Genomic DNA, 27,699 nt, shown 5'->3' with positions numbered 1-27,699 from the left:
ACCTTGACCCTAGCCCCATTACAACCTATGGAAAAGCCCTCATGATATTTGTATGCATGCATTGAATAATTGTTGATTGTTAGATGAAAAACAAATCTTGAAAAGTATGATTAGGGGAGAATTGAGTGAATTAACCCCAAACACTTGAGTGACTAGAGCAGATACACATCCGGTGAGGTTCGATTACTCAATTACATGTTTTCACCATGATCATTCTTCTTCATGCAAGTTTGTAAAATCTTTTTGATAATTCAATACAATTGTGGGTTTGGTTTGGTTTGAATTGATTCCTAGTGCTTTAGCCCTTATGCTTACATATGTTTCCTTGGAAGTGATTTGTTTTGACCAAGTGATTGCATTTATATAGATAGTTGCATTTCGATAAGTTGCATCTAGGTAGTTTACATTGGATAAATGTTGATGCCCTTTCTTTCTTTCTTGAGTTTAGCATGAGGACATGCTCGGTTTAAGTGTAGGGAGGTTTGATAAACCCCAATTTTGTGGTTTATCTTGTACTTATTTTAGGGGATTTTATCACCTTTTCTCACATTTATTCAATGAAATGGCATGGTTTTGTAATTCTCCCTTGATTTGTGCTTAAGTGTAAAAACATGCTTTTTAAGCCCTTAAATTGGTAATTTTTATTCACCTTTGATTCTACTAGATGCCTTGATGTGTTTGTTAGTGAATTCAGGTTGAAAAGGTTAGGAATGGATCAAAGGAGTGAAGAGAAAAGCATGCAAAGTGGAGAACTCATGGAAAAACAAGGATTTAGAGTGCATTCATGGACGCGCACGCACAGCAGATGCGCACGCGTGAAGATGAAGTCGCATGGCGACGCGCACGCGTACATGACATGTACGCGTGGATGGAAAAATGTCAAGCGACGTGTACGCGTGACCCATGCGTACGCGTCGATACTCGCACATGACCTCATTAAAGTAAAAATGCTGAGGGCGATTTCTGAGCTTCCCAAGCCCAAATCCAATTCATTCCTGAGGCTATTTCATGCAGAATTCAAGTTGGGGCAAAGGGGAGGGGGCACTTAGTTGTAGAATTGGCATCATGTAGTTTAGTTTCTAGAGAGAGAAGCTCCTCTTCTCTCTAGAATTAGGATTCCTAGGCCAATTGCATCTTAGATCTAGGCATAATTTCTTGATTTCATCTTGTTTCCTTTATAATTTTTTGCTTCGATTCCCTCATTATTCTTAGTTCTCTTGTCAATTTTACTTTCATGCCTCTTTTTTATATTTATGAATGCTCATGTTGGATTTGATTTACAATTAATGCACATGTTTGATGTTCCTTATTGTTGATTTGAATTGTGAATTTTACTTTCCTTGCAATTGGTAGTTGGTAGATTTTACTATTTCTTGCACATTTACCATGCTTTCCTTTTATACCGTCCAAGTGTTTGACAAAATGCTTGGTTGGATGTTAGAGTAGCTCTTTAAACATTCTTGGCTTGGAAAAAGTGATTAGGCAATCTTGAGTCATGAAAACCCAACCTATGTTGGTGATTTAGAGTTGTTAGCTAATATTGTTTCCAATGACGCTAATCTTTTACTAATTTAATTAGTAAGTTGATTAGGACTTTTGGATTGAGATTAGCTAGTCTTATTAGACTTTCTCCGAGTGTGAGGATAATATGATACCTTCCTCCATCGTCGGGGATGACGTAATAAGATAAATTCTTGTTTATCATTGTGATATGATTGATTAGTCTTGTTTGACGTTCTCCCTATGTGAAGATAACATGATACCTTCTTCTATTTGCCGGAGTTGACTAAATAGGATGGATTAATCATTGTATGACTAGGATAGAAGGCCTATATTCTCAATCTTTGCCATGAATGTCTCTCTTTGTTAATTGCTTTCTTTAATTGCTTGATTGATTTACTTTTCTTGCCCTTTTATTTTCTTGCCCTTTATGAAACCAAACCCCTTGTTCCTTCATAGCCAATAATCATTCACTTCATTGTAATTCCTTGTGAGATGATCCGAGGTTTAGATACTTCGGTTAAATTTTCATTGGGGTTTGTACATGTGACAAAACCATATTTTTTGTTGGGAGGATTGTTTGTTGGTATAGAACTATACTTGCAACGAGATTTCAATCATTTGAGAAAATTCTAGACCATCAAAGCAAATTCCTTTTCATCAAAGATCAAGATGAATTCTGAAATACAATGATGAATCTTATCTAGTTAAGCTACAGGTTAATTTGTATATATACACAGTCTATGAACTAACTCACAACTAACTTCTAACACATGCTAACTAACACTAGTTAAGTTCTAACTCTAGCTGTTAGGACTAACTCATACAAATAACTAACTTTTAAACTACTTTGTCTAGTTGGCAGTAGTTACACTATAAATATATGTAACTAACTTAGTATCATTCTTTTTTACTTATTGAGTTTTATCTCTTACATCCTCCAGCAAGCTAGAATCATGAAAATTAATCATTCCTAACTTGGATTGAAATGTGCTGAATGGTCAAAAGGCAAGGACTTTCATGAAAACATCATGTAGTTGGTTGATGGATGAAACTAGTAGGAGATTTATCTTTTCACATTGAGCTTGATCTCAAACCACATTACACTCAATCTCAACGTGTTGTAATTTGTTCATGGAAAACGGGATTGGCTGCTATGTGCAAGGCAAAGTTATTGTCACGGTATAGTCTAATTGGTGACCTTAAAGGAAGCTTGGAGTCACGAAGGATGTAAGACAGCCACAAGCCTTCATAAGTGGCCAGAGCTAAGGCACAATACTCTGCCTCAACAGAGGATCTAGCCATGGTCGTCTGCTTTTTGCTCTTCCACGAGATGAGTGATTGTCCAAGGAAATAACAATAGTCAGACACGGACCTATGAGAATCGGGACAAGCTCCCCAATCAGAGTCTGAGTATGCAGTCAAAGAGAGATCAACAGGGGGGAAAAAGGATGGTATTAGCAGGGCTTGCTTGAGGTATCTTAAAACATATAGCCCCGCTTTAAAGTGTGAGTCCGTGGCATAGTCGAGGTATTGATTGAGCTTACTGTCAGCAAAAGTGATGTCCAACCAAGTATTTATGAGGTAAATTAAGTGACCTATGAGACGTCGATAGGGAGCAAAGTTCTCCAATCTTGTACCACTGCCCTTGGACAGTTTCATAGGTATGGAAGCTAGCTTGGCATCCTCCATGCCAAATTCTTTCAGAAGTTTCAAAGTGTATTTACGCTGATGCAAAACCAAAGCTGCTGCGAGCAATCTCCATACCAAAAAAAATCAGTTACCCAAGTCCTTAATTTTGAACCTATTATCAAGCAATATTTTGACAGCTTGAATGTCATATGAGCTATTACTAGCCATAAATAAATCATCATAGTATATGAGAATACAAGTGAAATCGTGAGATGAAACCATATTGAAGAGGCAAAGGTCAGCTTCAGACTGAGCATAGCCAAAATGTGTAACACCCCGTTACCCTAGCCCTTACTTCATGCCGTAAAGCTAAGGATAACAAAGTGACACAACAGATCTAAAGCTCATATAATAATATATAGTGAAGGAAATAGAAATACGATAAGCCTGATGGAAAAATATACCTCAAGGACATAGAAACAGAAATAAAAATTTCATGTTTTTCATGTTTCCTTTCTTAAGAATAGTATTGGCCCTTCCTTGGCACCTCATCCACTACCGGCTGCACTGACTGAAGAAGGGGAGCTTGTGGTTGAGCTTGAGCAGAACCTGGATGAACGCCTTAACAAGTTAGGAGAACTTGAAGTTCTAGTGAAATGATTGAACCTACCAGATTTTGAAAGAACTTGGGGGTTGGCGGAGAAGTTGAAGCTGGCGTTTCCCTCTTTTCACCTTGAGGACAAGGTAGATCTTCGAGGGGGGTGGGAAATTGTGACAAACCCTGATAGCCAAAAAGTTCAGGAAAAATATGAAGAAATTACTCCTTTTAAATATGCATATAGGAGGACAGGAATAAGAAAGGCTCCGTGAATTTAGGGAGTTAGTTATAGGAGAGAGAGATATATAAATAGAAAGTAAGGAGCATTGGTTTTAGGTAGGAAAAGACTAAAGTGAGAATTGTGGAGATAATTGGCCTTCAAATGCCAAACATTATTTCTGTTATAGTCATATACTCTTATTCAATATATTCATTCACTGGTTTGGGATTATCACATTGATACTTCCTCTCCAATAATTCCTCACACCACTTCTATTCTTGTTATTCGTGACTATTCATACTACTGCTTTTTTACACTCTCTCTATCTAAATCCTCTTCTACCTTCAGTGATACCAGAGAACCTTACACATGACCAACATATTGTTAGAAGTTAGATAGTTCATAGGCTGTGTATATATAAACACGACTTATATCTTAACTAATTGAGATCCATTATCATACTTCAAAAATCATCTTGATCTTCATTTATGGCTCCAAGCTTTGTCCCTGTTTCTCTCTCTCACTGTACATTTTTTGCACTCACACACAGGTTTCTACATGGTACAGTGAGCTATCACATTTATAGTACAATTACACCTCTTCTCGAGTCTTTATCATCTCTTCCTCTTCTTTCTTTTCTTCTCTTCACCTCACGTCACCATCCATACCAATCCATGCATAGGTTGATGAGTTCCGATCATGAGGTTTAGAAAAGAGGTTTCTGTTCTTGTTTGCGTCATTCTCTTCACGACACTGCAACGCATCGAGATTGAGAGCTTCAGAGAGCCGTTTCTTCTTGGTGAAGGTCGTGAATTGACTCTTTGGTGTGAATGTGTAACAAATATTAGAGGGCCTGGGCACGTAAAAGAAGGCCATGCTGCCCATTCAGAGAACAATCCTAATACTCACTCTGCAAAGCCACAATTGTTGGAGGGAGAGTTAGTTACAAATCAAGGACAAATGGCAAGCAATCTGATAAATCAGGGACCACGCAAAAGCACAAGAGTGAAAGCTACTAATAGGAGACTGGAGAATTATGTTCTTTAGCGTATTGTGGTGTTACTTGTTCTCTCTCGTAATTGTGGATTCAATATCGTTCTATTCCCCCTTTCTCTTCCCTCCGCTCTCTTACACTAAATTCCCCGGCTAATTTCTATTCTCACATTCTTGACAGGTTCAATTAACTGGAAGAATGCATGGTCATATCCCTCTGGTGCTGATGTTACTTGAATAGATCATTTTTTCTTTCTATACATTCTCATTGTTTCATTAGTTTACCACTTCATTGCGCTCATGATGCTGCATCACACTACTGCTGTACTGGTTTAATTCTTCTTTTCAATAAAATTCATCAATCACCCTTCCAATTAGTGCTTTCATTGCCCATGTTCGTAGTCGACGGCTTCCTATCGTCCCCAATTTGCTACCCATGCTTTAGGCACTGCTCTGCGACCGAACACATGTTCATCCCTCCCTCCCCTCCTTCCTACACCACCGCAACGCCCACCTGTGACCTCAAATCGAAATGCCACTCGGCGTCTTACTCCAGCTGAAATCCAGAGTATAATAGACAAGGGATTATGCTATTAGTGTGATGAGAGGTTCTCGGCCACACACAAGTGCACTAACCGCCAATTCATGTCTCTCTAGCTTGAAATGGAGGATGATACAGAGCCGCAGGTGAATATGGATGAGGTTTTGTGTGATGGAGAAGTTGTGCCACAATTGGAGCAACAGGTCTTGGGGCACCATTTATCTTATAATGCCATGCACGGCACCTTTAGTCCAGCTATGATTCATATTAAAGCTCATGTCAATGGGTTGGAAGTTCAAGCCCTTATTGATGGCGGCAGCTTCGATAGCTTCATCCAGTTGCGGATTGCAAAATTCTTAAATCTTCCAATCGAGCCAGCTCCTAGTATCAAAGTAATGGTAGGTGATTTTGATGTGTTGGAGGTGGAAGGTTATATCCCAGCCTTTGAGGTAAATTTGCATGGGTGCACATTGACTATTCCCGATGTGTTGGTTCTTCATGTTGCAGGAGGTGATTTAGTGATTGGGAAGACGTGGCTGAAGACTTTGATGGCTCATATTGTTAATTACGATTCCTCGTTTCTCAGGTTCTTGCATAATGGCCAATTTGTTATGGTGCAAGGCGAAAAGTCGCATACTCCGGCACAGGCTCAATTTCATCACATCAGACACTTGATTTGTACCGATTCTATAGCTGAAGGTTTTACTCGAGGTGCAACAAGCCGAAAAGTCCTTGATACCACAGCTGCAACTCCATGAAACTTTGGCTCCTGAATTAATTTTGCTTCTCAACACCTATGCAGGAGTTTTTGCCCAGCCATCAGGTTTACCCCCCAACATTTTCATGATCACGGCATTCCCTTGGTCCAGGGTGCAGCACCGGTCAAGGCTCACCCCTATCGATATCCGCATTACCAGAAAACACAAATTAAGTTGATGATCAAGGACATGTTGGAAGAAGGCATCATCTAACCTAGCAAGAGCCCCTTTTCCTCCCCAATCCTTTTGGTAAGGAAAAAGGATGGCACATGGCGCTTTTGTACCGATTATAGAGCCCTGAATAATATCACTATTAAAGATAGCTTTCCGATACCTACGGTGGATGAGCTTTTGGACGAACTGTTTGGTGCCACAGTTTTTTTGAAGCTGGATTTACGGTCGGGTTATCACCAAATTCTGGTCAAGCCTGAGGATCGCTTCAAGACAGCTTTCCGAACTCCTCAAAGTCCTTATGAATGGTTGGTCATGTCCTTCAGCTTAACCAATGTGCTGGCTACATTTCAAAGCCTCATGAATGATGTGTTTAGGCCATTTTTGTGAAAATTCGTATTGGTTTTCTTTTATGACATTTTGGTATAATGCCCTTCTTGGAATTAGCACTTGCAGCACCTTGAATTGGTCTTGAAGCTGTTGCAGCAGGAGCAATTGTTTTCCAAGCTTTCTAAGTGCCTGTTTGGTACATTCGAGGTTGATTATCTTGGACACACTATATTTGGCAATGGGGTTCACATGGAGCGTGCCAAAGTGGAGGCGGTTACTGAATGGAAGCCGCCACAAAACCTCAAACAGTTGCGTGGGTTTTTGGGCTTAACTGGCTACTATCGCCGCTTTATCAAAGGATACGCGACCATCGCTACACCGCTCACAGACCTTCTAAAAAAGGAAGCGTTTGAGTGGAGCTATAGGGATGATTTGGCTTTCAACCAACTAAAACATGTTATTTCTTCTGAACCGATGTTAGCATTACCGAACTTTGCTCTACCTTTTGAGATTGAGACTGACGCTTTTGGTTCAGGAATTGGAGCCGTTCTGGCTTAAGGTAAGTACCCCATAGCTTACTTTTCTAAGAAGTTGTCTCCTAGTATGCAGCAACAATCTGCATACACTCGAGAGTTCTATGCGATTACTGAGGCGATCGCCAAGTTTCGACACTATTTGTTGCGGAAGAAATTCGTGATCCGCACAGACCAGCAGAGTTTAAAAGCGCTGCTTGAACAAAATTTGCACACTCTCGAGCAGCATAAGTGGTTGCATAAGCTCCTCGGGTATGACTTTGAAATCCACTATAAGCCTGGCTCCGAGAACGTCGCAGCAAATGCCTTATCACTCTCCTATCTCACAGCATGGTCAATGCCTAAATCTGAATGGTTGCAGAGTCTTAAGGAAGAGATTGCGACGGACACCTTCCTTAAGGATCTTGTACACCAGTGTACCACTGGTACGGTATCGGACAAGAACTATACTTATCTACAGGGCATCTTATTATGGCGGGACAGAGTGGTAGTTCCACAGAGCAGCAAGCTCATTGGTCTCATCATGAAAGAATTCCATGATAGTGCTATGGGAGGGCATGCGGGCATTGCTAAAACAGTGAAACACATTTGCTCCACATTTTACTGGCCTAAGATGCAGCAACAAATACAAGAATATGTCCTCCCTTATGGTACTTGTCAGCGAGCAAAAATAGAGAAAGATTGCCAGCAGGATTGTTGCAACCGCTGCCTATTCCTTCTAGAGTTTGGGCGGATATTTGCATGGATTTTATTATAGCTTTGGCTCCAATTCATGGTTTTTCTATTATCTTGGTTGTGATTGATCGTCTTACTAAATCAGCGCATTTCATTGCACTTGAGAATGACTTTAATAGTTAGAGTGTTGCTGAGGCTTTGATTCAACATGTTGTGAAGCTGCATAGTTATCCCAAATCAATAGTCTCAAACCGTAACAAAGTCTTTGTTAGCAAATTCTGGCAGCACCTTTTTAAGCTACATGGGACCACCTTGGCCATGAGCTCTGCTTATCACCCACAAACTGATGGTCAGAGTGAAGTGTTGAACAAAACGCTGAAAATGTACCTTCGGTGCTTTTGTTTTGATACCCCGAGACGATGGCTGGATATGCTCTCTTGGGTAGAGCTTTGGTACAACACTTCTTGGCATAATAGCATTAAGATGTCTCCCTTTAAGGCTATATATGGTCGGGATCCGCCATCTCTGGTTCGGTATGAATTTTGCCATGCGGATGATCCTTCCTTACAATAAATGTTGACTCTGCGAGACCAGACTCTAGAACAGCTGAAGCACAATCTTACTTGTTCTCAACAGTTCATGAAGTACCATGCCGATAAGCAGCGTCGTCAGGTTGAATTGGAGGAGGGTGACTTAGCTTTAGTAAAGCTCCAACCCTATCGACAGCATTCGGTGGCTTTATGTAAGCATCAGAAATTGGGCATGCATTATTTTGGACCGTTTAAGATCCAGCAAAAGCTTAGTGTTGTGGCTTATAAGTTGGCACTATCTCTGGAGGCAAAGATTCACAATGTCTTTCATATCTCTGCTCTGAAGAAATTCCGTGGTGACCAAGAGACTCACTACCTTCCTCTTCTTCTACGTACCACTGAAATGGGTCCGGTTTTAGAACCTCATGTAGTTCGAGCCAAGCGAACGGTGATCAAAGATGGCAAAGAGATTCCTCAGCTCCAGGTCCAATGGGGTGAAGGTCCAATGACAGAATTGACATGGGAAGTTGCTGATAACTTCTGCCGTGCTTTTCCAGATTTCAACCTTGAGGGCAAGGTTGATGTTGATCCGGGGGGTAATGTAACGAATATTAGTGGGCCTGGGCATGTAAAAGAAGGCTATGCTACCCATTCAGAGAGCAATACTAATACTCAATCCGCAAAGCCACAATTGTTGGAAGGAGAGTTAGTTACAAATCAAGGACAGATGGCAAGCAATCTAATAAATCAGGGACCACACATGAGCACAAGAGTGAAAGCTACTAATAAGAGACTGGAGAATTATGTTCGTTAGCGTATTGTGGTATTACTTGTTCTCTCTCGTAATTGTGGATTCAATATCCTTCTATTCCCCCTTTCTCTTCCCTCTGCTCTCTTACACTAAATTCCCCTACTAATTTCTATTCTCACATTCTTGACAGGTTCAATTAATTAGAAGAATGCATGGTCATATCCCTCTGGTGCTAATGTTACTTGAATACAACAACAACAACAAAGCCTTGTCCCACTAAGTGGGGTCGGCTACATGAATCAAACGACGCCATTGTGCTCTATCATGTATCATATCTACAGAGAGACCGTTTACATGTAGATCTCGTTGACCACCTCATGGATGGTCCTCTTAGGTCTTCCTCTGCCTTTCGCCCCTTGTTCATCTTTCATCTCATCCACCCTCCTGACTGGATGTTCTATCGGTCTTTTTCTCACATGTCCAAACCACCTGAGACACGATTCAACTATCTTTTCCACAATGGGTGCTACTCCAACTCTCTCCCTTATATCTTCGTTCCTTATTTTATCCAATCGCGTATGACCACTCATCCATCTCAACATTTTCATCTCCGCCACACTCAGCTTATGTTTGTGCTCCCCTTTAGCCGCCCAACACTCCGTACCATAAAGCATAGCCGGTCTTATAGCGGTGCGATAGAATTTACTTTTAAGTTTTAAAGGCACTTTTTTGTCGCATATAAAACCAGATGCACTCCGCCATTTTGACCAACCTGCTTGGATCCTATGATTTCATCCTGTTCAATCTCTCCATTATCCTGTATGATGCACCTAAGATACTTAAAACTTTTAACTTTTCGTAGGATGTTTTCTCCAATCTTCACCTCTATATTAGGGTTTTCCCTTCTCAGACTGAACTTATATTCCATATATTCCGTCTTTCTATGGCTTATGCGCAGACCATACACTTCTAGAGCTTCTCTCTATAACTCCAACTTCTTATTTAGGTCTTCCCTTGACTCTCCCATAAGGACGATATCATCGGCAAAAAGCATGCACCATGGCACAGGCTCTTGGATGTGTTCTGTGAGTACTTCCAAGACTAATGTGAAAAGATATGGACTTAAGGATGATACCTGGTGTAATCCTATACCAATAGAAAATTTCTGTGTCATACAACCTTGAGTCTTCACACTAGTTGTGGCCCCATCATACATGTCTTTAATTACATGAATATAGGCGATCCTTACTCTCCTCTTTTCTAAAACCTTCCATAAAACCTCCCTTGGTACCCTATCATATGCTTTTTCCAAATCAATAAATACCATATGTAGATCCCTTTTATTACTACGATACCTCTCCATCATTCTTCTTAATAGGTATATCGCTTCAGTGGTAGATCTGCCCGGCATAAATCCAAATTGGTTCTCTGTTACTTGTGTCTCTTTTCTCAACCTCTGTTCTATCACCCTTTCCCATAACTTCATGGTATGACTCATAAGCTTGATCCCTCTATAGTTTTTGCAACTTTGTATATCCCCCTTATTCTTATAGATAGGTACCAAGGTGCTCTTTCTCCACTCATCAGGCATTTTCTTTGACCTTAAAATCTCATTAAAAAGCTTGGTTAACCAGTTGATGCCTTTTTCTCCAAGACCCTTCCAAACCTCAATCAGGATATTATCAGTTCCTACTGCCCTGCCATTTTTCATCTGCTTTAGAGCCTCTTTTACCTCGAAGTCTCGAATCCTTCGATAGTAGTCAAAGTTTTGATCTTCTTTCCTTGTGCATAACTGACCAAGGCTCGGAAGAGTCTTCTGTCCCTCATTAAGTAACTCGTAGAAGTAGCTCTTCCACCTTTCATTAATCTTCTCCTCTTGAGCCAACACCTCTCCATTCTTATCCTTTATGCACTTAACCTGATCCAAATCTCTCGTTCTTCTTTCACAACTCTTTGCGATTCTATATATACTTTTTTCTCCTTCTTTCGTACCCAAAGACTGGTAGAGACCCTCATATGCTCTTGTTCTTGCTTCACTTACAGCCACTTTTGTCTCTTTCTTAGCCGCCTTATATTTTTCCCAGTTATCTGTGTTGCAGCATAAAGACCACTCTTTAAAACACTCCCTTTTTATCTTTATCTTTTTTTATACACTCGCATTCCACCACCAGGACTCCTTGTCTCTTGATCTTATTCCTTTAGATTCACCAAAGCTTTCTTTTGCTGTTCTTCTAATAACTTCTGCCATCTCCCTCCACATCTCTTCCGTGCTTCCATTCCCATCCCACTTTGCCTCTTCTCCTACCCGTCTTAGGAAGCTTCTTTGTTCCTCACCTTTCATCCGCCACCACCTCATCCTTGGGTTCTTCGTATGATGTCTTTTCCTCAACTTTTGTTCAACGCGAAAATCCATGACGAGCACCCTATGTTGTGTTGTCAAACTCTCTCCCGAGATAATTTTACAGTTAATGAAAAATTTCCGGTCGACTCTCCTCAACAAGAAGAAGTCGATTTGAGAGCTTGTCATGCCACTCTTATAGGTTATAAGATGTTTGTCTCTCTTTTTAAAACACGTATTTGCGATGAGAAGATCAAAGGTTGAGGAAAAGTCCAAAATAGTTTTACCCTCGACATTGATCACCCCGAAACCATGGCCTCTGTGAATACTCCCATATCCAGTCACTTCTCTCCCAACATGGCCATTTAAATCTCCTCCTAAGAAAATCTTATCTCCCAAAGGTATGCCTTGAACCAAACTCTCTAGATCCTCCCAAAACCTTATCTTGTATTGTTCGTCTGAACCCACTTGCGGTGCATAGGCGCTAATCACATGGAAAGCACCTCCCTCCACCACAAGTTTGATAGAGATGATCTAATCTCCCACCCTCTTGACATCCACGACGTCCTTCTTCCACAGCTTATCCACAATTATTCCAACCCCATTCCTATTCTTCATCTTTCCTGTATACCAAAGTTTAAAACCAGAAGTATCCAACTCCCTATCCTTCGCACCAACCCATTTTATTTCTTGTAGGCACATAATGTTAATTTTCTTCCTTGTCATGGTGTTCACCACCTCCATGGACTTTCTTGTTAGAGTGCCTATGTTCCATGTCTCAAATATCAACCTTCTGTCACTTCAACCTTTACTTTTTACTTTGTGAACTAGCATATTTACCCTCATCCGTTCACGAAAATGCGAGAACCCTTGCTCATTTAATACAACATCCGGGCACCGATGCAGCAGCTTTTGCTCATTTGACACCGTACTCGAGCCATACAACGCGTTACTTCCGGACAACGACCTAGCTTTAGCGCAATAATGTCTTTGATTCATGTCATGGGGGTTCGACTATATTTTTATGTTGATTGTCGAAAACCTAACACAACCCTCCTCCTTTATCCAGGTTTGGGACCGACTATGTACCGCAAGTGTAACATAGGCGGAGTTGCTGATGTTACTTGAATAGATCATTTTTTCTTTCTATACATTCTCATTGTTTCATTAGTTTACCACTTCATTGCGCTCATGATGTTGCATCACACTACTGCTGTAGTGGTTTAATTCTTCTTTTCTAATAAAATTCATCAATCACCCTTCTAGAGTGTTCATTAATGGCAATCAGGGCATATTGTGAACATGTGATGGATCCAAATTAGTTGAACTATACACCGAATTTTTTTGCTAGTGACTTTCACAACTATACACCGAATTTTTTGCTAGTGACTTTCACAGCTTCACGCAAATGATGCGACAATTTTCAACTTTGCAAGCTAACATGAGTAGATCTAGCATCAATCTCACTCAAGATCCGTCTAGTTACTATTTCTTGCATGTGAGCGAAAATCCAAGTATCTCGCTCTCTTCGTCTCGGCTTACCACTCACAATTATCATGCATGGGCGAGTTCTGTTTGGATTTCACTCAAGTCGAAGAACAAATATAAGTTCGTTGATAGCTCCCTTCTACCACCTAATGAAATCCCACCTTTGAGGCCTGGGACAGAAACACTTTTGTCCTTTCCTAGCTATACTCTTCACTAAATCCATAGATCCTAAACAGCCCGTGATATGGTGCAATGACGCAAGCGAATTATGGAGAGATCTTAAACATCGATTCTTCGAAGGTGACTTGTTCAGAGTTAGAGAGCTGAAAGAATAACTATTCAGCTTACGACAGGGAGAATTAACAATCACAGCATACTTCACAAAACTCAGTCATATGGGAGGATTTGAACGAATACAGACCAGTGCCAGTATGCAAGTGTGATGATAAATGCTCTTGTAAAATTGCGATAATGAAAAAGTATTGATGGTGGTGCTGTGACCATAAATAATTCAGTTGCTGAAGAGAATGTGAAAATCAGCAAGACTTCAACTCCTAAGGGTGAGAATGGATTAAGCATTGATGGATTATTTTCTGAAAAACAAAAGGAAGCACTTCATTGCCTTATTCCACCTGAGTTTTATCTCCTACATAAACCCAATGCGTAAGATAATAATAAGGTAAGCAAATCATTTTTCCAAATAAGACAAAACAGCACTACTATTTATTGGGTTACTGAAACACAAGCAATCTATACAATGTTCATTTAAGCATCTAAGACTAATTTTTCAGGGAAAATTTCATCGTTTCAAATACTTTTTGGAAAAAAAAAAAACAAAAAGCTAAAAAGAAATAGAGGGGGGGAAAGTTCTAAAATTAACTCCAACATTGTGACTCAAACAAATACAAAATGGCTTTCCCTTCTTATTCTCCTTTTTTTTTTTCTGATACTGAGATGGACGATGACAGAAAAATATCAGCCACAATTCAAATGCAAGTCTTCTAAATCCCAAAACTTGGATCAAAGAAATATAGCCATAATGCTACTTGATGCACCGCCAGCTGATGATATAAGCTACTTATCAATAAGAACAATGGTGCAGTTTCCACACTCAGTTATACTGATCTTGCATGTTAGGATCATCATCTACTCTGGCACCTTCTAGAAGCAGCAGGCTGATAGAAGTGATTCAACAAAATGTTATGTAAGTGAGAACAAAAATTTAAATGAAGAATGAAGTAAACTTACATATGAAAAAACTGATTATAAATCTAAGATCGCATATTATATATATTTTAAGAAAGAGCTCAACACAATAAAGTGGAGCTTATTACAAAGTAAACAATAAAATAAAGACGTAAATACTGTACAAAACACTGCACTCTAACGTTAGCACTATTGCAATGTTAAGATATAAAACTATTCGTTTATAGGTTAAGCTTTTGAGAGAAATGGTTTATGACATAAGCTATGCAATTCAGTTCAGTGGAAAATACGACTAGCAATGTTTTAAAGCTACAGATAAATTATCCCCTAGAATGCCTTAAAAAGTCCAAAGTTGCAGAGATTTTTCAGTTGTGTGATCAGATGAACTCACATTAAGAAAAGCTGCGGTTTGCACCAACTTTCTCTCGCAACTGATCATTGGTGAGACCATCTTCCGTTTCCAAATCTCTGCTGGAAATCTTAGAAACCAGATTTTCATACTCCTCTTTCAAGCTAGACGAGTCAACAGCCTCTTCAAGGCTCTGCTTAATTTGTTGCACCAAAGCAGCAATTCTATTCTTTGATTCTGTATCAGGTGTCTCTCCAGCCTTAGCAACCTCCAATTTCAATAGTTCAATCTTGCTCTTAATGTTGGATGAGTTTGCCAACTTCTCGATTTCCTTACTTATACCCTCTCTTAATTCTTCTATCTTCGATTCATATCCTAACACTGCAGACTCCTCTGAGCTGTCTCGTGGCCTTGCTGGTGCAATCTTAACTTCCATGCCGGCCGACTTCAAAGACTCAGCCAGCAGCGAGTCAAATTCTTTATTAAACTCGACGATTTTCTGCTTCAGATCATCATCCAAATCCCTAGAGGAGGATGCCCCGGCAGCTTGAATTTCAGACTTCAATGCCTCGTACTTTTCCTTTATTCTTGGATTCTTCATGATGCCATCGAATTTTGTCTTCAATTCTTGTTCCAATGCGGAAGTTCGCTTGTTCTGATCTTGCAAACGCTTTACCTTAGACAATTCTTTCAACATGTTAACCTTATTCTCCAGCCTGCCAAAGTTGGGTGCCGTGGACAATTTCTGATCAAACTCCTCCTTTAGCTTTTCTATCTTACTCTTCAGCAACGGATCAACAAATTGGTTATCTGTGTTTGCTTTCACAACCTCCTCCTTTAGTTTTGACATCCTGTCAGACAAGCCAATGGCGTTAACTGCCTCAGAGTACTCTTGGTCAACCTCTATTTGCAGTTGTTTTATCATATCATCCAGATCTAATCTCGGCTCAATAGAGGATTCCTTAGAATCCAAGATTTGCTGCTTCAGCTTCTCAACCTCAACCTCTAATTCAGCATCCGAAATCTTATTGGCAATTGGTATATCTTTCTTCTTCATGTTGATTTTCTTCTTGGGTTCTACAGGAATTCCTTCCTGGAACCCACCAATCTTGCGGAACTTAAGCATGCGATGTCGTAGTAGCTCTTCGGTATTCAACTTGGTGAGCTCCTATACAGTTAAAAAATCAAAGGTCTAAATATGCACATGCTGTCACATAAATTTCAGTAAAACACTTGCTAACTATAAAACTTACATCCATGGCTTCATTGACTGCTTTTTTTATCTGTTGCGAGGTCCAAGATGGATCTGCATGTGCACCACCAAGTGGCTCCTATTGAAAAGACAGTGAAATGTTTTATTCAATAGATTATATTATTATCCATAAGTGTGGAACTGCCTATATTGTATGTATAAAAAGACAAAATCATATCATTAAATTTCAAAACCAGTAGAATGATATTTTACATATATCATATATGAATAGGATTAAGAGCAAAAGGCATAATTCTTTTGGATTAAAGAAAAAAAGAACACTGAAAGGCATAATTAATCGGATTCTTACAGGGATAACCCCATCTGCAATTTCCAATCGGCACAATTCACTGGCTGTGATCCTCAGTTTCTCAGCAGCCTGCAAACAATAAGAAATATATATATATATATATATATATATATATATATATATATATAATATAATATATATATATATATATATATATATATATATATTATATTAGAGATATATACAATATATATTACAAAATGAAAGAAGAGCCAAGGGTTGGTGCTGTGTATACCTTTGGTGCTGCTTTAGCACTCTTCCACAAGATTGCTGCACATGCCTCAGGACTAATCATGAAAACATAGAGAGCAGATCAGAAGAACAGAACAGAAAACACATTTCTATTCATAAATTGGTTGTCAAAAATACTACAAAGGCTTATTACATATGTGTGCATGTGTGGATAGCTTATTCAAAGACGAAACTTTATGTTGAGTTATTTGAAGCCATCCTAATTTGGATACCAGGCCAATCGTGACTACTGATGTACAATTATGCCGAACCCGCACCGAGTGCAAGTGAGGATCTGATTGGATATTTTCTTTTGGTTAGGAGGTGTGTATGGGGGGTGTGTCTGGGAAATGAGATGGCGGCATATTTTAAGTTGACTTTGGATGGGCAAAGGGCTTCTTGAATCCCCGATGGCTATTTATCTTTTGTATTTTGTTTCTTGTATACATGCTTCTGAAGCTGATCCCTCACCAGAATTCAATCTTTTTGTAGTAATATACAACAGTTTTAGTCCCATTTCTTCTAGTTTACACCAGGTTCCTATCACTACTAAACTTGAATCAGTTTCAAGTACAAATAAGAAAGAAAAGTTGAAACCAGTTAACAGTTTAACCACTTTTTCAAAGTGCTAAATTGAAATGTAGCTAACATGAAAGCAATTTTGCTTAACATTTGTGGTTAATAGGGTTGGTCAATGGTCAAGCTAAGGGTGGTCTTAATAAAACCTAGTATTTATACAAATCTTTCATTCTTTCATTTTTCATATAAGGTAAAACTATAATGGGGGACTAATATTCATAGTCAATTCAAATATAAGAAATTTACCCTTTTCAACATAAGTGTATTTCAGATTATTGTGTTCAAAACAACTTATAATGACAATCTTCCTTGTTTGAGAATAACGTTATTATCTGTCACCGTGTCACGGTGTAATCAAATTGAAACACCCTGAAAGAATAGTACATAGGAGGGGCACGAAATGGAAAATAACTGGAGGGAAACAGTATTAGGTCCAAGGACAATCAAACTAATAACATAAATCTACCACTTTCATCATCATCCCATTATAACTTAACTTATAACCACATTATGTAAAAGTTCTCAACTGGCATAACAGATAATCACATGCAAAGGCTTGCAAGGTTAAGATCATACAAAGGAGCTCTATAAGATTCAGTTAATACGTAATATGCACAATGAAAATAAGAGGTACGTGATAGAAATAACAATTGCAATATTACAGAGTTTCCGAGAGTGATTCAGTGAGTTGAAAATTTAGATCACCTGGCAACATAGAAAACTGCATTTTCAAGCATAAGTAATTTGTTGCCACATCCAATAGCAAGGGCACCACCAGAACCACCTTCTCCAATAACTATGGATATAACTGGAACTTTCAGGCCAAACATGGATCTCAGATTATGAGCAATCGCTTCACCCTGCAGAATGAACAGTAATGAAACGGATTAACCTAGAAAAAAAAGAGAGCTGGCAAGTGTCAAAGAATGTTAAACCTAAGTTTATGACATACTTGACCCAGTTCCTCTGATTTAAGGTCAGCATATGCCCCAGGCGTGTCAATGAAAGTAACAATTGGAAACCCATGGTGATCTGCATATTCCATCAAGCGAAGAGCCTTCCTATAACTGTTTGAATTGAAAATCGACTATCAGTGTCAATCATTCATCAGTAAACTTAACCACATAAATTTAAATTGTTTTTATCATATCTTAAACATAGTTAGAGTTCATAGAAGACATACCCATGTGGAGTTGGCATCCCAAAGTTACGCTGAATGTTTTCTTTGGTATTTCTACCCTTTTGCTGACCAATGAACATGTACCTTCTACCATCTATAGTCCCTATACCAGTAACAATAGCAGGGTCATCGTAACCTGCTCGATCACCATGGAGTTCCACAAACTGCAATATGAGAAAAAAATGAGACTTCTGTTGCACTAAGTGGGCGTCTGGGAGAATGAAAATAAACCAATAGAAGTATGTGCTACAAATTAGAAAATGCAATAACTAATATATCGAAGCGAAAAACAATGTCAATATTTGGTAGACCTTGTCAGTAATGTTATAGATATGATCAAGGAAAGTCGGCCTGTTAGGATGCCGTGCAATGTTGACCCGCTGAATAGGAGTCAGATGCGTGTATAGATCCTTCAAAGCCTGAAACAAGAGGAATGGTGAAATGATGAGACCAATTCCCCCAAATTTTTACTGTTTAATACCTTAGAGTTCAGTGGAAAGGGAAAAGGAGTTATTTGAATGATGGGACTCTGAGAAGCACAGTACAACCAAGACAAGCCAAAGTCAATAAAACAGTGAACAACACGCAAACACAACATACCTTTAACACAATAATACTCTTCAACATAGAATGCGCAAATTCCAAAATATTTAATTGAATAAAAGAAAGTTTTCATTCAATGAGGGAATCAGAAAACATAGCAATCACTTAAAAGAAGTTAAACTTTCATTTCTGTGACAAATACATGGGATGAGCAACAACTAAGCAGAGGGTATATTAGATATATTAAAAAGGGAAGTGAGCACACGAAAACAGCCATGCTTAACTAACAAGACCAGGTTAAAATATTATAGATTCACTCTGGCAAGTTATGATCAGATCATCAGAGAGTAGCATGATAGGTAAACCAATCTACCAATAATTATTTCACAATATCTATCGTAACATGCATGACATTCAGCATGTAATTTAATCCACTAATAATCAGTTTATCCCAAAAAAGTAATCCAACTTTCTCAAGAATAACACTAATAACAACTACCAAACCTGCTGGTACTTGGTTTCCAATGAGAGAATCTGATCACTAAAATCCAAACCAGTTTCGTTTGCCATCTTCCGCACCTGTTTGTGCAACCATAAATAGAATGAGCATAACCACGATGAAACACAACTAACAAAGTAACTAACTATCACATAAACGAAGCATAGCGTGCAACACAACCAAACAAAGTGCAAACTGGAAATTACATCTATGATCTTCTTTTGCAGCGCAATAAGGGGCTTCTCGAAATCCAAAGTGACCGGTTTCGGCTTCTCCTTGAGTGGTTTGAAAGGTGAGAGGTGGCTCAGCACCCCGCCTTTCACATTGGGATCAGGGTTATCAGGCCAAGGGTGTTCATGCTTCTTCACCTTCCTCATCTTACAAGACACTGAGAAGTCTCTTTGCTTCAAGGGCAACCTTGCCCTCCCTAAAGTCCTCAAAGGGACACCGCTGAATCCACTTGTTGAACTCCTCAGCAGATCCGAGGCCGAACCGCCGGCAAGAGATGCAGCAGCAGAGGAAGAAGCCATCTCCAATTCTTCAAAATTCCACCACCAAAATGTTAAAAAACCTTCAAAACCAAAAATCATGTTAACATCAGTGTAAACACATCCATCACAAAAGATCCCAACTTTACCAATACTAATCAGAAAAAGCCAGAAACGAAATATGGAAAAATCACAAGAAAAACAGCTAAAAAGGGAGAAAACTTCATCTCGATCCAATTTTTTTATGAACCCCATCAACGATTTAACCCCCATTTTCACAAAATCAAGGCAAACACAACAAAAGAAGCAAAAAATCACAACAAAACCAAAAGGGCTCCCATAACATTCCCAGGAAAACGAAAATGAAACAAGGCCAAAAGAGAAGCTCCATTATTACCTGGGGAACAGAGAGAAGAAAAGGCGAGAGAGAAAGAGAAGGAACAATCTGGAATGTGATGGAGAGAGAAATGAAGGGATTCTTAAGGGAAGAGAGAGAAAATGGGAAAAGATGGGAAGAACATCGTAGAGATCGTCGAAGTGGGAGAGAGTTGTTGTATGTAGTTGGGAGTGAGTAGCTAAGCTTAGATTGGGGTTTAGAATTGTTTTTATTTTTGGTGTGTCCAAAGGAAGAAAATGGCCAAGTGTGAAAATTATGAAATGGGGGGCGATATTTCTTATGCCGCTTTGTGTTGTTACAATAATGAGCCAGCTTTTTTCGGTTTGGCCGTTAAGCCATACAAGTGAGAACAACTATGTTAGTTTTATTCTTCCATTTCTTCTACAACATCACGCAAAACACAATACCCTCGCTTTCATCGGGGTAATTTGGGAATTTAGCTTCTCTTCTTGCCACTCTCCCAAGGTGCTATGTTGTTTAGTTTTTATTTTTGATTGGCGAGGGGGGAGGCTGTGTATTGAAGGTGCTAGTTATTACTAATTTACTATTGATGACTTTTGTTGTGTGCCCTTTCACTTTCAACTTTTAAATAGATGTTCCTTTTTAAAAAATAAGGAATCAATTACCTATTCAATCTCTGTTCATTCGATTTTTCTATTTCTTTGACATAACGCGATTTTTTTAAGTGTTTTTTTATTAAGTTATAACAAAAAAAAATATTGAGTTATCATATTAAGTTATTGAACAATTATGTTAGTATACTGAATTAAACATTAGATGTCAATATAAACTCTCAAAATAGATAGAAAGTTATGTGTCGACTTTCACATAGAAAAAAAAACAATATCGTTTCCATAGGAAGAAACGTTTTCATATGTTGTTGTTGGTCATTCCTCCCAATATATCTAATTTGTTGAGTCTTAACATGCCGTAAACAGCAACAAACAAGTAATTCAACGTCCATTTTTTCGAGAGTGAAAGAGAAGGAACTAATGATGAAGGTAAGAATGCTACTGATAGCTCTGCTAGAAGTGTTGGAGCGAGAAAAAAAAAGAAGAAATTAATTACTCCAAAATATCATTGTGGGACTTATGCAATTCTGTTGTTGTGTAACACCCCCTTCTTGAAAAACACTTAAAATGCTAAGTCAAGTAGGATATTAAGTTCAGTTAATGCATGAGTGTCATATTGACCTCTTTATAATTAAGCCTATCATTAAAAAAAAAAAACACATGGAGAAGAGGTGAACTTGTAATTCCTAAAAACACACATACATAAAATAACATTTTAAGTACAAACACTACAATAAAGAACGAAAATACTTAAAACACTTAAATAGCTAGAGTAAAATTGTAAGAACCGAAAATAAATAGTCGTTTAAAATAGAATAAAATAATAATTTAATTGACTGGAATAGATTTAAAAATTTAAAAATATTAATTTGTAAATTTAAAGGTGAGATTTAAACTCATTGAATTTTTTTAGTAAAAAAATATAATTTTCTGTGAAAAATTGCGTAAAAACGATTACCGGTAATTTAGCTAGCAGTATCGGCTTAAGTCTGTCCGATAATGTGTAAGAGTAATAAAAATCGTAGAAAAATTTAGAAAAATATTTAGAATTGAAAATCGGGCGCTTATTCTAAAAGTTTTGGCCCAATATTAAACCAAACGAACCAAAAATGCTAAGTAGTTGGACCGAGCTCAAATTAGGACCAAGTCCAACATATAAAAACACTTTAATGAGGCCATTCAGCCTAGTAACACACACACACAAGAGGAAGAAGGCTGCTGAGATTGAAGAAGAGGGAAACCCAAGGTGGCACTATTTATCATCTTCTTCATTTGACTATATCTCTCTCACTGGAGCTTTGATTTGTGTGCCGTTTGCGGCCACGCAAAACTCTCGCCGAGCTCTTCGATTTCATCCAAACAAAGTTGATAAGAAACTCGAATTTCATACTCCATTTCTCTATCTTATATCAAATTCAAAAATGACTTTTGGGTTTTGAGACTCTTTTTTATTTTGGTTGTTTAAGTGGCATCTAGCATCGGAAAACTGTCGGGTTTTATTCCAATTCACCGTGGATAAGGTAAGAAAATCATAAACCATTGTGGATTATAAATTTTGTGAATCCTAGGATTAATTTTTGATAAATTATATGAATTAGCTTAGAATTCTTGTTGATTGGAGTTAAAGTAGTAGATTTGGAGCATTTGGATTTGAGCTAAAGCGGTTGTTGAGCTTTGGAAGCTTGTTTGGAATCATTTTTGGTGATTTGAACTTGTGTGAGAATCAACGAAGGTATGGTTTTGATTTTCTTTAAATAATATATAATGTTGTTGGCAACTTAGGCTAGTGGACCGTAGGATATGATTGAATTGTTGTTGTTGATAATTGATGATGAATATTGGAGTTGTTGATGACTAATGATGAATATTGATGTTGTTGATGATTGATGAGGATTTTGATTTTTTTACAAATGATGAATTGATGAGCATTGATTATGATGGTTTGGATTGGTAATTGTTAAAGATGGTGATTTATGAGTGAAAATTGTGGAAGTAGTTGATAAATTTGGAACTAAATGGTTAGGTGTTGTATGGTTGAACAATGATGGAAGTGTAATTGGTAATGTGCATAAAAGTATAGGATTGGAATTGTGTATGTTTGGTTTTGGTTTGGTTTTGAGTTTTGGAAAGATAGAGGACATTGTAAAATTTTGATAAAATTTTATTTTTAACCAACTTTAACGAGCTATAGTTTTGTTTTCGGATCCTCATTTTTAGTGAAAATTGTTTTGAATGACAATTGGGTCTATGAAGTTTATGCTATTCGAAAAACGGGTGAAAAACGAAAGAGTTATGCACGTTTGAAGTTTGGTGTGAAAAACTGGATTCTGCAGCAAAACAACTTTTTTTTTAACAACTGGGTGGTAGGCGTACGGGGAATAGGGCATGCGTACGTGAGGATTGGCCTCTGCCAAACACTCATGCGTACCCGACCATATCATACGTACGTGACCATTTGTACACGTACGCGAGACCCCTTTCTATTTCAAGTGTTCGCGTACGCGTACGTGACTTTGTCAATTTTACACTTATGCGTATGCAAGAAGGGACATGTGTACGCGAGACCCCTGTTTTACTGAAAATGTGATTTTTGTGTTTTTAGGCACTTTTCTAGTTTTTTAAACCTCTGTAATTACTGTTTAGTACCCCTTAGCTATTATCTAGGCTTTTGGGACAAAGGAAAACACATTGAGTGGACTTAGTTAGATAATTCTTTTATGAAACTAAAGATGGAGACTTAGGCTTGGGAAGTTCTATGGATGGAATAACTTGAGTGGATTAGCGGAGTGTTGAGATGATGATGTATTGAGACAAATGAATAACTGAGATTGTTGGACATGATGAGAATGACAGTGATTACTGAGACTGGATATATATATATATATTGATGTGAATTGATTGGTAAGTCGCTATGCGCCTGCCAAGAACGCTGGTTAATCCCGCTTGTTGAGGTTGTGACGCCGGCGTAAGGACGGTGGTTAATCCCGCTTAAGTTGAGATGTGAGGTTTGAGGCAGAGTATCCCACTCGCATCATTTCGAGTCACAAGAGTTTGCCGGGCATTATATCCCTATGGTACCAATTATTCGTGACCGAAAGGCGACATCCCAAGGGGATGTGTCAAATTGGCAGTTGAACTGACAAGTGATATCACGTCCAATAAGATAGGAATTCATCATATGCATCTTCTATGTGTTTGCTTGCTTTGCCTAAGTGCATCTAGTGCCTAAGTGTATAACATACTTACTTGCTTCTTGAATTACTTGTTGTAAATGTATATTACTTGTGTTTTACTTGCTTGCATCTATTTGTGTTTTCTGCTGGGATTGAGGAGGCTCGGTAGGTGATGGCGATGGGATCGCATGGAGGATAGGTTGACAAAGACTGTGGGACAGTGGTGATCTATTAGTTTAGAAAATCCTTAAGATTAGAAAATCTTTTATGGAATTTTTATTCAACATTTCTAAGTTTGAATCTTATGCATGTGGGAAGTTCTAGGATTGCCTTTGACTTTTCGGAACCTTATATCTTATCTATTGGACACTGTTACCATACTGAGAACCTCGGATTCTCAAAGCATATGTTATTGTTTTTCAGATGCAGGTCGCAACCCACCTCGGTGAGTTTGCGGATGGTGATAGAGCGGATGATGGATCTCTTTTGTATTTTTTTCACCTTGATGTAGTTATTCTCTCACTTTTGTATATTATACTTGTTGCCTTAGATGCTTAAACTTTGAGAGATACGATGTTAACTGTTTTAACTTTCAAAAACTCTATTATATTTGTTTAACTAGTCGGCCTAAACTTCGCGGGTTGTGACTAGGTTTCTTTTGGATATATATATATATATATATACCTTGTTTAACTTGTATCTTTAATCTCTTTTCTTACCTTTACAGTTTAGTTATTGTGTGTGAACGCTTCGCGCTTTATTCCTTCATCGAGCTTCTAGTTTATTATATTCCTTGATTATATTATTGTATGAGCTTTAGAACTGTCGTGACACTTTGTCGCCCTTGACTTTATGGCTAGAGGTAAAGTTTAGGGTGATAGGGTATTACAGAAATTGTAAAACTCTTAGGATGACTTTTGGTTGGTGCCAGTAGAGAGTGCAGTAGGGAGTGCAGATGAGACTTCTGAAGGGTCCTCTCCAAAACTTATTGGAGAAGCTCCTTGAACAAAGAGAGCAAGAGCCTCTCCAAGTGATCTTAGGTATGGGTTTGATTCAAGCGATGAATCATAAGTCAATGGAGAATAGTGTGGTGTATGTGTTGATGAGTGTGGAGGTGGATTTGTATGTAGCTTGATAAGAGGAAAGTCATATGGTGAATTGGGATCAAAAGAGGACTCAACAGAGGTTCTTGAAAGGATTGGAATGCCATATATTAGAAGCGGATGTAAGGAATTCTTGCTATATACATGTTTTCGGTGGTGGAATCTATCGCAAACTCTTCAACTTTGAGAAACTCAATAAATATCACTAGTGTCACTATCTGTATAATCTCAAAATAGAAAATATACAATACAAAAAAGTAATAGGAGTGAGAATTGCAACAGAATTTTCGATAGAGATTAGTGAAATACATCGTATATCAATTGTTCAAGAATTAACATCTATATAGTCAATCATCACATAGCGTCACACAATTATACAATTCACACATCATATGTCTTCCTATATGCTTGGCCATGAACTTACAAGTCAATTTTCAGATACTCAATCAACATTATCGGCAATCAATTTCGGCTCCAAGTTTATATAATATTAGAACAAAGTCCATTTCTTTCACATGAATGCATTGATGTAATGCCTTAAAAATTATAGCTTAAATCCAATCAATTTTAAATCTATGATAATGGGGTAGGGCGAATTTTGTGGTGCCATTCACAAATTGGTGGTATCGTATCTCTTTGCTAGTTTATGGTGCACCAACAATTATGTTCTTTTTTTCAATCTACGAAAAAGAATAAAAAATACTTTAGCCAATAATTAAAAATTAAATTAAAAAACAACTAAAATGTGGAATTATATGTTTTATTATTTTAATTATTTTTAGCCAAAACCGAAAAGAATTTTATTCTAGTAAGAGAAATAAATATAATAACTCTAACCCTTTCGGATGTTGATTCCCCTGCCGTTGCTCCCCCTTCATCTTTGTTTGATTGTATTTTTGCTTCTTCTGTTTTGTTTAGGTAGAGACTTTATTTATTTATTTATTTGAATGTAGTTCAAAATAAATTTGTTGAAAAAATTATTTTATTCTAAAATTTTTGTTTAACCTTTATTACAATGAAAGCTTGAATCAAGCTTCAACGATAGAATCGATACCTTGTTATTCTTGCTCAGAAAAATTTTAAAATTTTTTGTCAAGATATATTTGAATAGTATATAAATTTTGTAGAGTTTTTATTGACAAATTCACGTCACCAAGAACATAGAAAACTATAGAAAACCATGGCCAAAAATTGAAGATGCTGCTGCTATTGTGTGAATCTCACTCACGATCAATAGCACCTGCAACATATAGAGATCTATTCTGGACTCAAAATTTATTTTTTTTTTCCAAAATTAAATTCTAATAGAACTTAAATTATTACTGAAATTTATTTAATTTTTTCAAATACCAAAAATTTGTCTTTGGATATTTTACATGTTTAAAAATTGGTTAAAATTATATAATACCATTTAATTTTTTACTAAAAATTTGTTGTGCCCACTTGTTATATAATAACATAGAAATCTAGTTATCAAATTAGCTAACACATATTTTTTTTTTCTATTCAAAAGAATACATCAAAAGAGATAAATAAAGAGTATTAGGAGTACAAAAAATTATTATAAATATTCTTTATAAGAATTTCATAAATCCTATCCTAGGATTTACTTAAATTAGAAAGTACTTTGCTATAGCTAAATTTGCGAATCTTTAAAATAATTTTACTTTAGATGTGTCTAAATTATCTATTTAACAAATAACATCATAGAACCACATTTCTAAAATAATTAAATATATTATAACAAACCATTCAAATTTTTAAACATATGTTTCAATACAAATTTTTGTGGCTGTCTTTTAAATTCTATATAACATGAATGATTATTTATATATTATTCTATTATATAATATAAATTATGTAAACAATACTTAATATAAAATACTCTTTAATTAAAATTAAAATTCTTTCATATTATATATATATATATATATGTGTGTAAAATATTTTTTAATATATTATAATAATATTTTAATATTTTATTAATATTAAAATATAAATAATTTTGCATGTCAGATAAATGTCAGTTAAATGTTGCGTTTGAAATGTGTCTTTACTTAATAGTATAGGAAGGCTTTTAAGTATACCGATATATTAGTGTTTCAATGAATTTTAACCGTTGATCTTAATTATATATATTATATATATTTTTTATAATTAAAATCAACGATTAAAAATCACTAAAAGACCAGTGTACCAGTATACTTAAAAGTTTTTCAATAGCATTTATCTATTTAAGCATCAATATTTCTAGGTTTTTATTTCTCTCATCCTCATATAATACTTTTCCTCATATCATTCCTCCTCTTGCCAGCCCGTAGGATATTTGCGGAATATATGGTTAAATTAATTTTTGAAAGATCATGCGATCTCCAAATTAGTTCTCGAAGGATTTTTTAATTAAATTCATCCCTAAAAGATTTTAAATTAGTCACGTTAGTCCTTTCGTCAATTTTCTCACTAACGCCCAGGCACAGACTGATGAGTGGATATCTTATACCCTTTTTTGGTACTGTTTTCTTAGTATTTTTTAGTCTATTTTATTAAGTTTTAGTAGGTTTTAGTGCAAAAATCACTTTTTGGATGCTACGTTGAGCTTTTGTGTTTTTCTTATGATTTTAGATGATTTTTGGGTGAATTTGGCAAGTTTGGTAAAGTCTGTTTCAGAGGCAAAGAAAGGACTGCAGATGCTGCCAAATCCTGACCTCCGTGTATTCCAACGAGCATATCTTGAGCTACAAAGGTCCAATTGACGCACT

General features: G+C 37.2%; 2 protein-coding genes across 3 annotated transcripts; both read right to left on the bottom strand.

Moving 5' to 3' along the window:
• Positions 1 to 2,613: 2,613 nt before the first annotated feature.
• On the bottom strand, positions 2,614 to 3,192 carry LOC107636703 (secreted RxLR effector protein 161-like). Its single transcript, XM_016340197.1, has one exon. It carries the CDS (start codon positions 3,190 to 3,192, stop codon positions 2,614 to 2,616), a length of 579 nt encoding a protein of 192 aa, XP_016195683.1.
• Positions 3,193 to 13,759: 10,567 nt separating this feature from the next.
• On the bottom strand, positions 13,760 to 20,596 carry CAC3 (acetyl Co-enzyme a carboxylase carboxyltransferase alpha subunit). Of its 2 annotated transcripts, none has more exons than XM_016343019.3 (12): positions 20,093 to 20,596; positions 19,414 to 19,745; positions 19,213 to 19,287; positions 18,477 to 18,584; positions 18,169 to 18,329; positions 17,938 to 18,052; positions 17,691 to 17,845; positions 16,411 to 16,462; positions 16,176 to 16,244; positions 15,867 to 15,944; positions 14,656 to 15,781; positions 13,760 to 14,233 (listed from the first exon to the last, which is right to left on the bottom strand). In XM_016343019.3, the coding sequence occupies exons 2-11, from the start codon at positions 19,735 to 19,737 to the stop codon at positions 14,657 to 14,659; spliced, it is 2,262 nt and encodes a 753-aa protein (XP_016198505.1). In that variant the 5' UTR covers positions 19,738 to 19,745; positions 20,093 to 20,596; the 3' UTR covers positions 13,760 to 14,233; position 14,656. The 2 variants fall into 2 exon arrangements, with proteins under 2 accessions (XP_016198505.1, XP_088340024.1); XM_088483898.1 differs by having other exon boundaries at positions 19,414 to 19,778; positions 20,093 to 20,590.
• Between the last annotated feature and the right edge of the window lie 7,103 nt (positions 20,597 to 27,699).

The sequence above is a fragment of the Arachis ipaensis genome, chromosome B4, assembly GCF_059453495.1.
Source record: "Arachis ipaensis isolate K30076 ecotype BB chromosome B4, ASM5945349v1, whole genome shotgun sequence".
In the NCBI taxonomy this organism is placed as follows: Eukaryota; Viridiplantae; Streptophyta; class Magnoliopsida; order Fabales; family Fabaceae; genus Arachis; species Arachis ipaensis.
The sequence above is the reverse complement of the archived record's forward strand: the minus strand, read 5'-3'. Positions and strand labels throughout refer to the sequence as shown.

Excerpts from the sequence above, each read along its gene's own strand:
- LOC107636703 (XM_016340197.1), bottom strand. The coding sequence starts at position 3,192 with ATGGAGGATGCCAAGCTAGCTTCCATACCTATGAAACTGTCCAAGGGC.
- CAC3 (XM_016343019.3), bottom strand. The coding sequence starts at position 19,737 with ATGGCTTCTTCCTCTGCTGCTGCATCTCTTGCCGGCGGTTCGGCCTCG. Across the intron at positions 18,585-19,212 it reads TGGAAACCAAGTACCAGCAG|GCTTTGAAGGATCTATACAC; the intron begins GTTTGGTAGTTG and ends CTCTTGTTTCAG. Across the intron at positions 18,330-18,476 it reads TCTATAACATTACTGACAAG|TTTGTGGAACTCCATGGTGA; the intron begins GTCTACCAAATA and ends CTCATATTGCAG.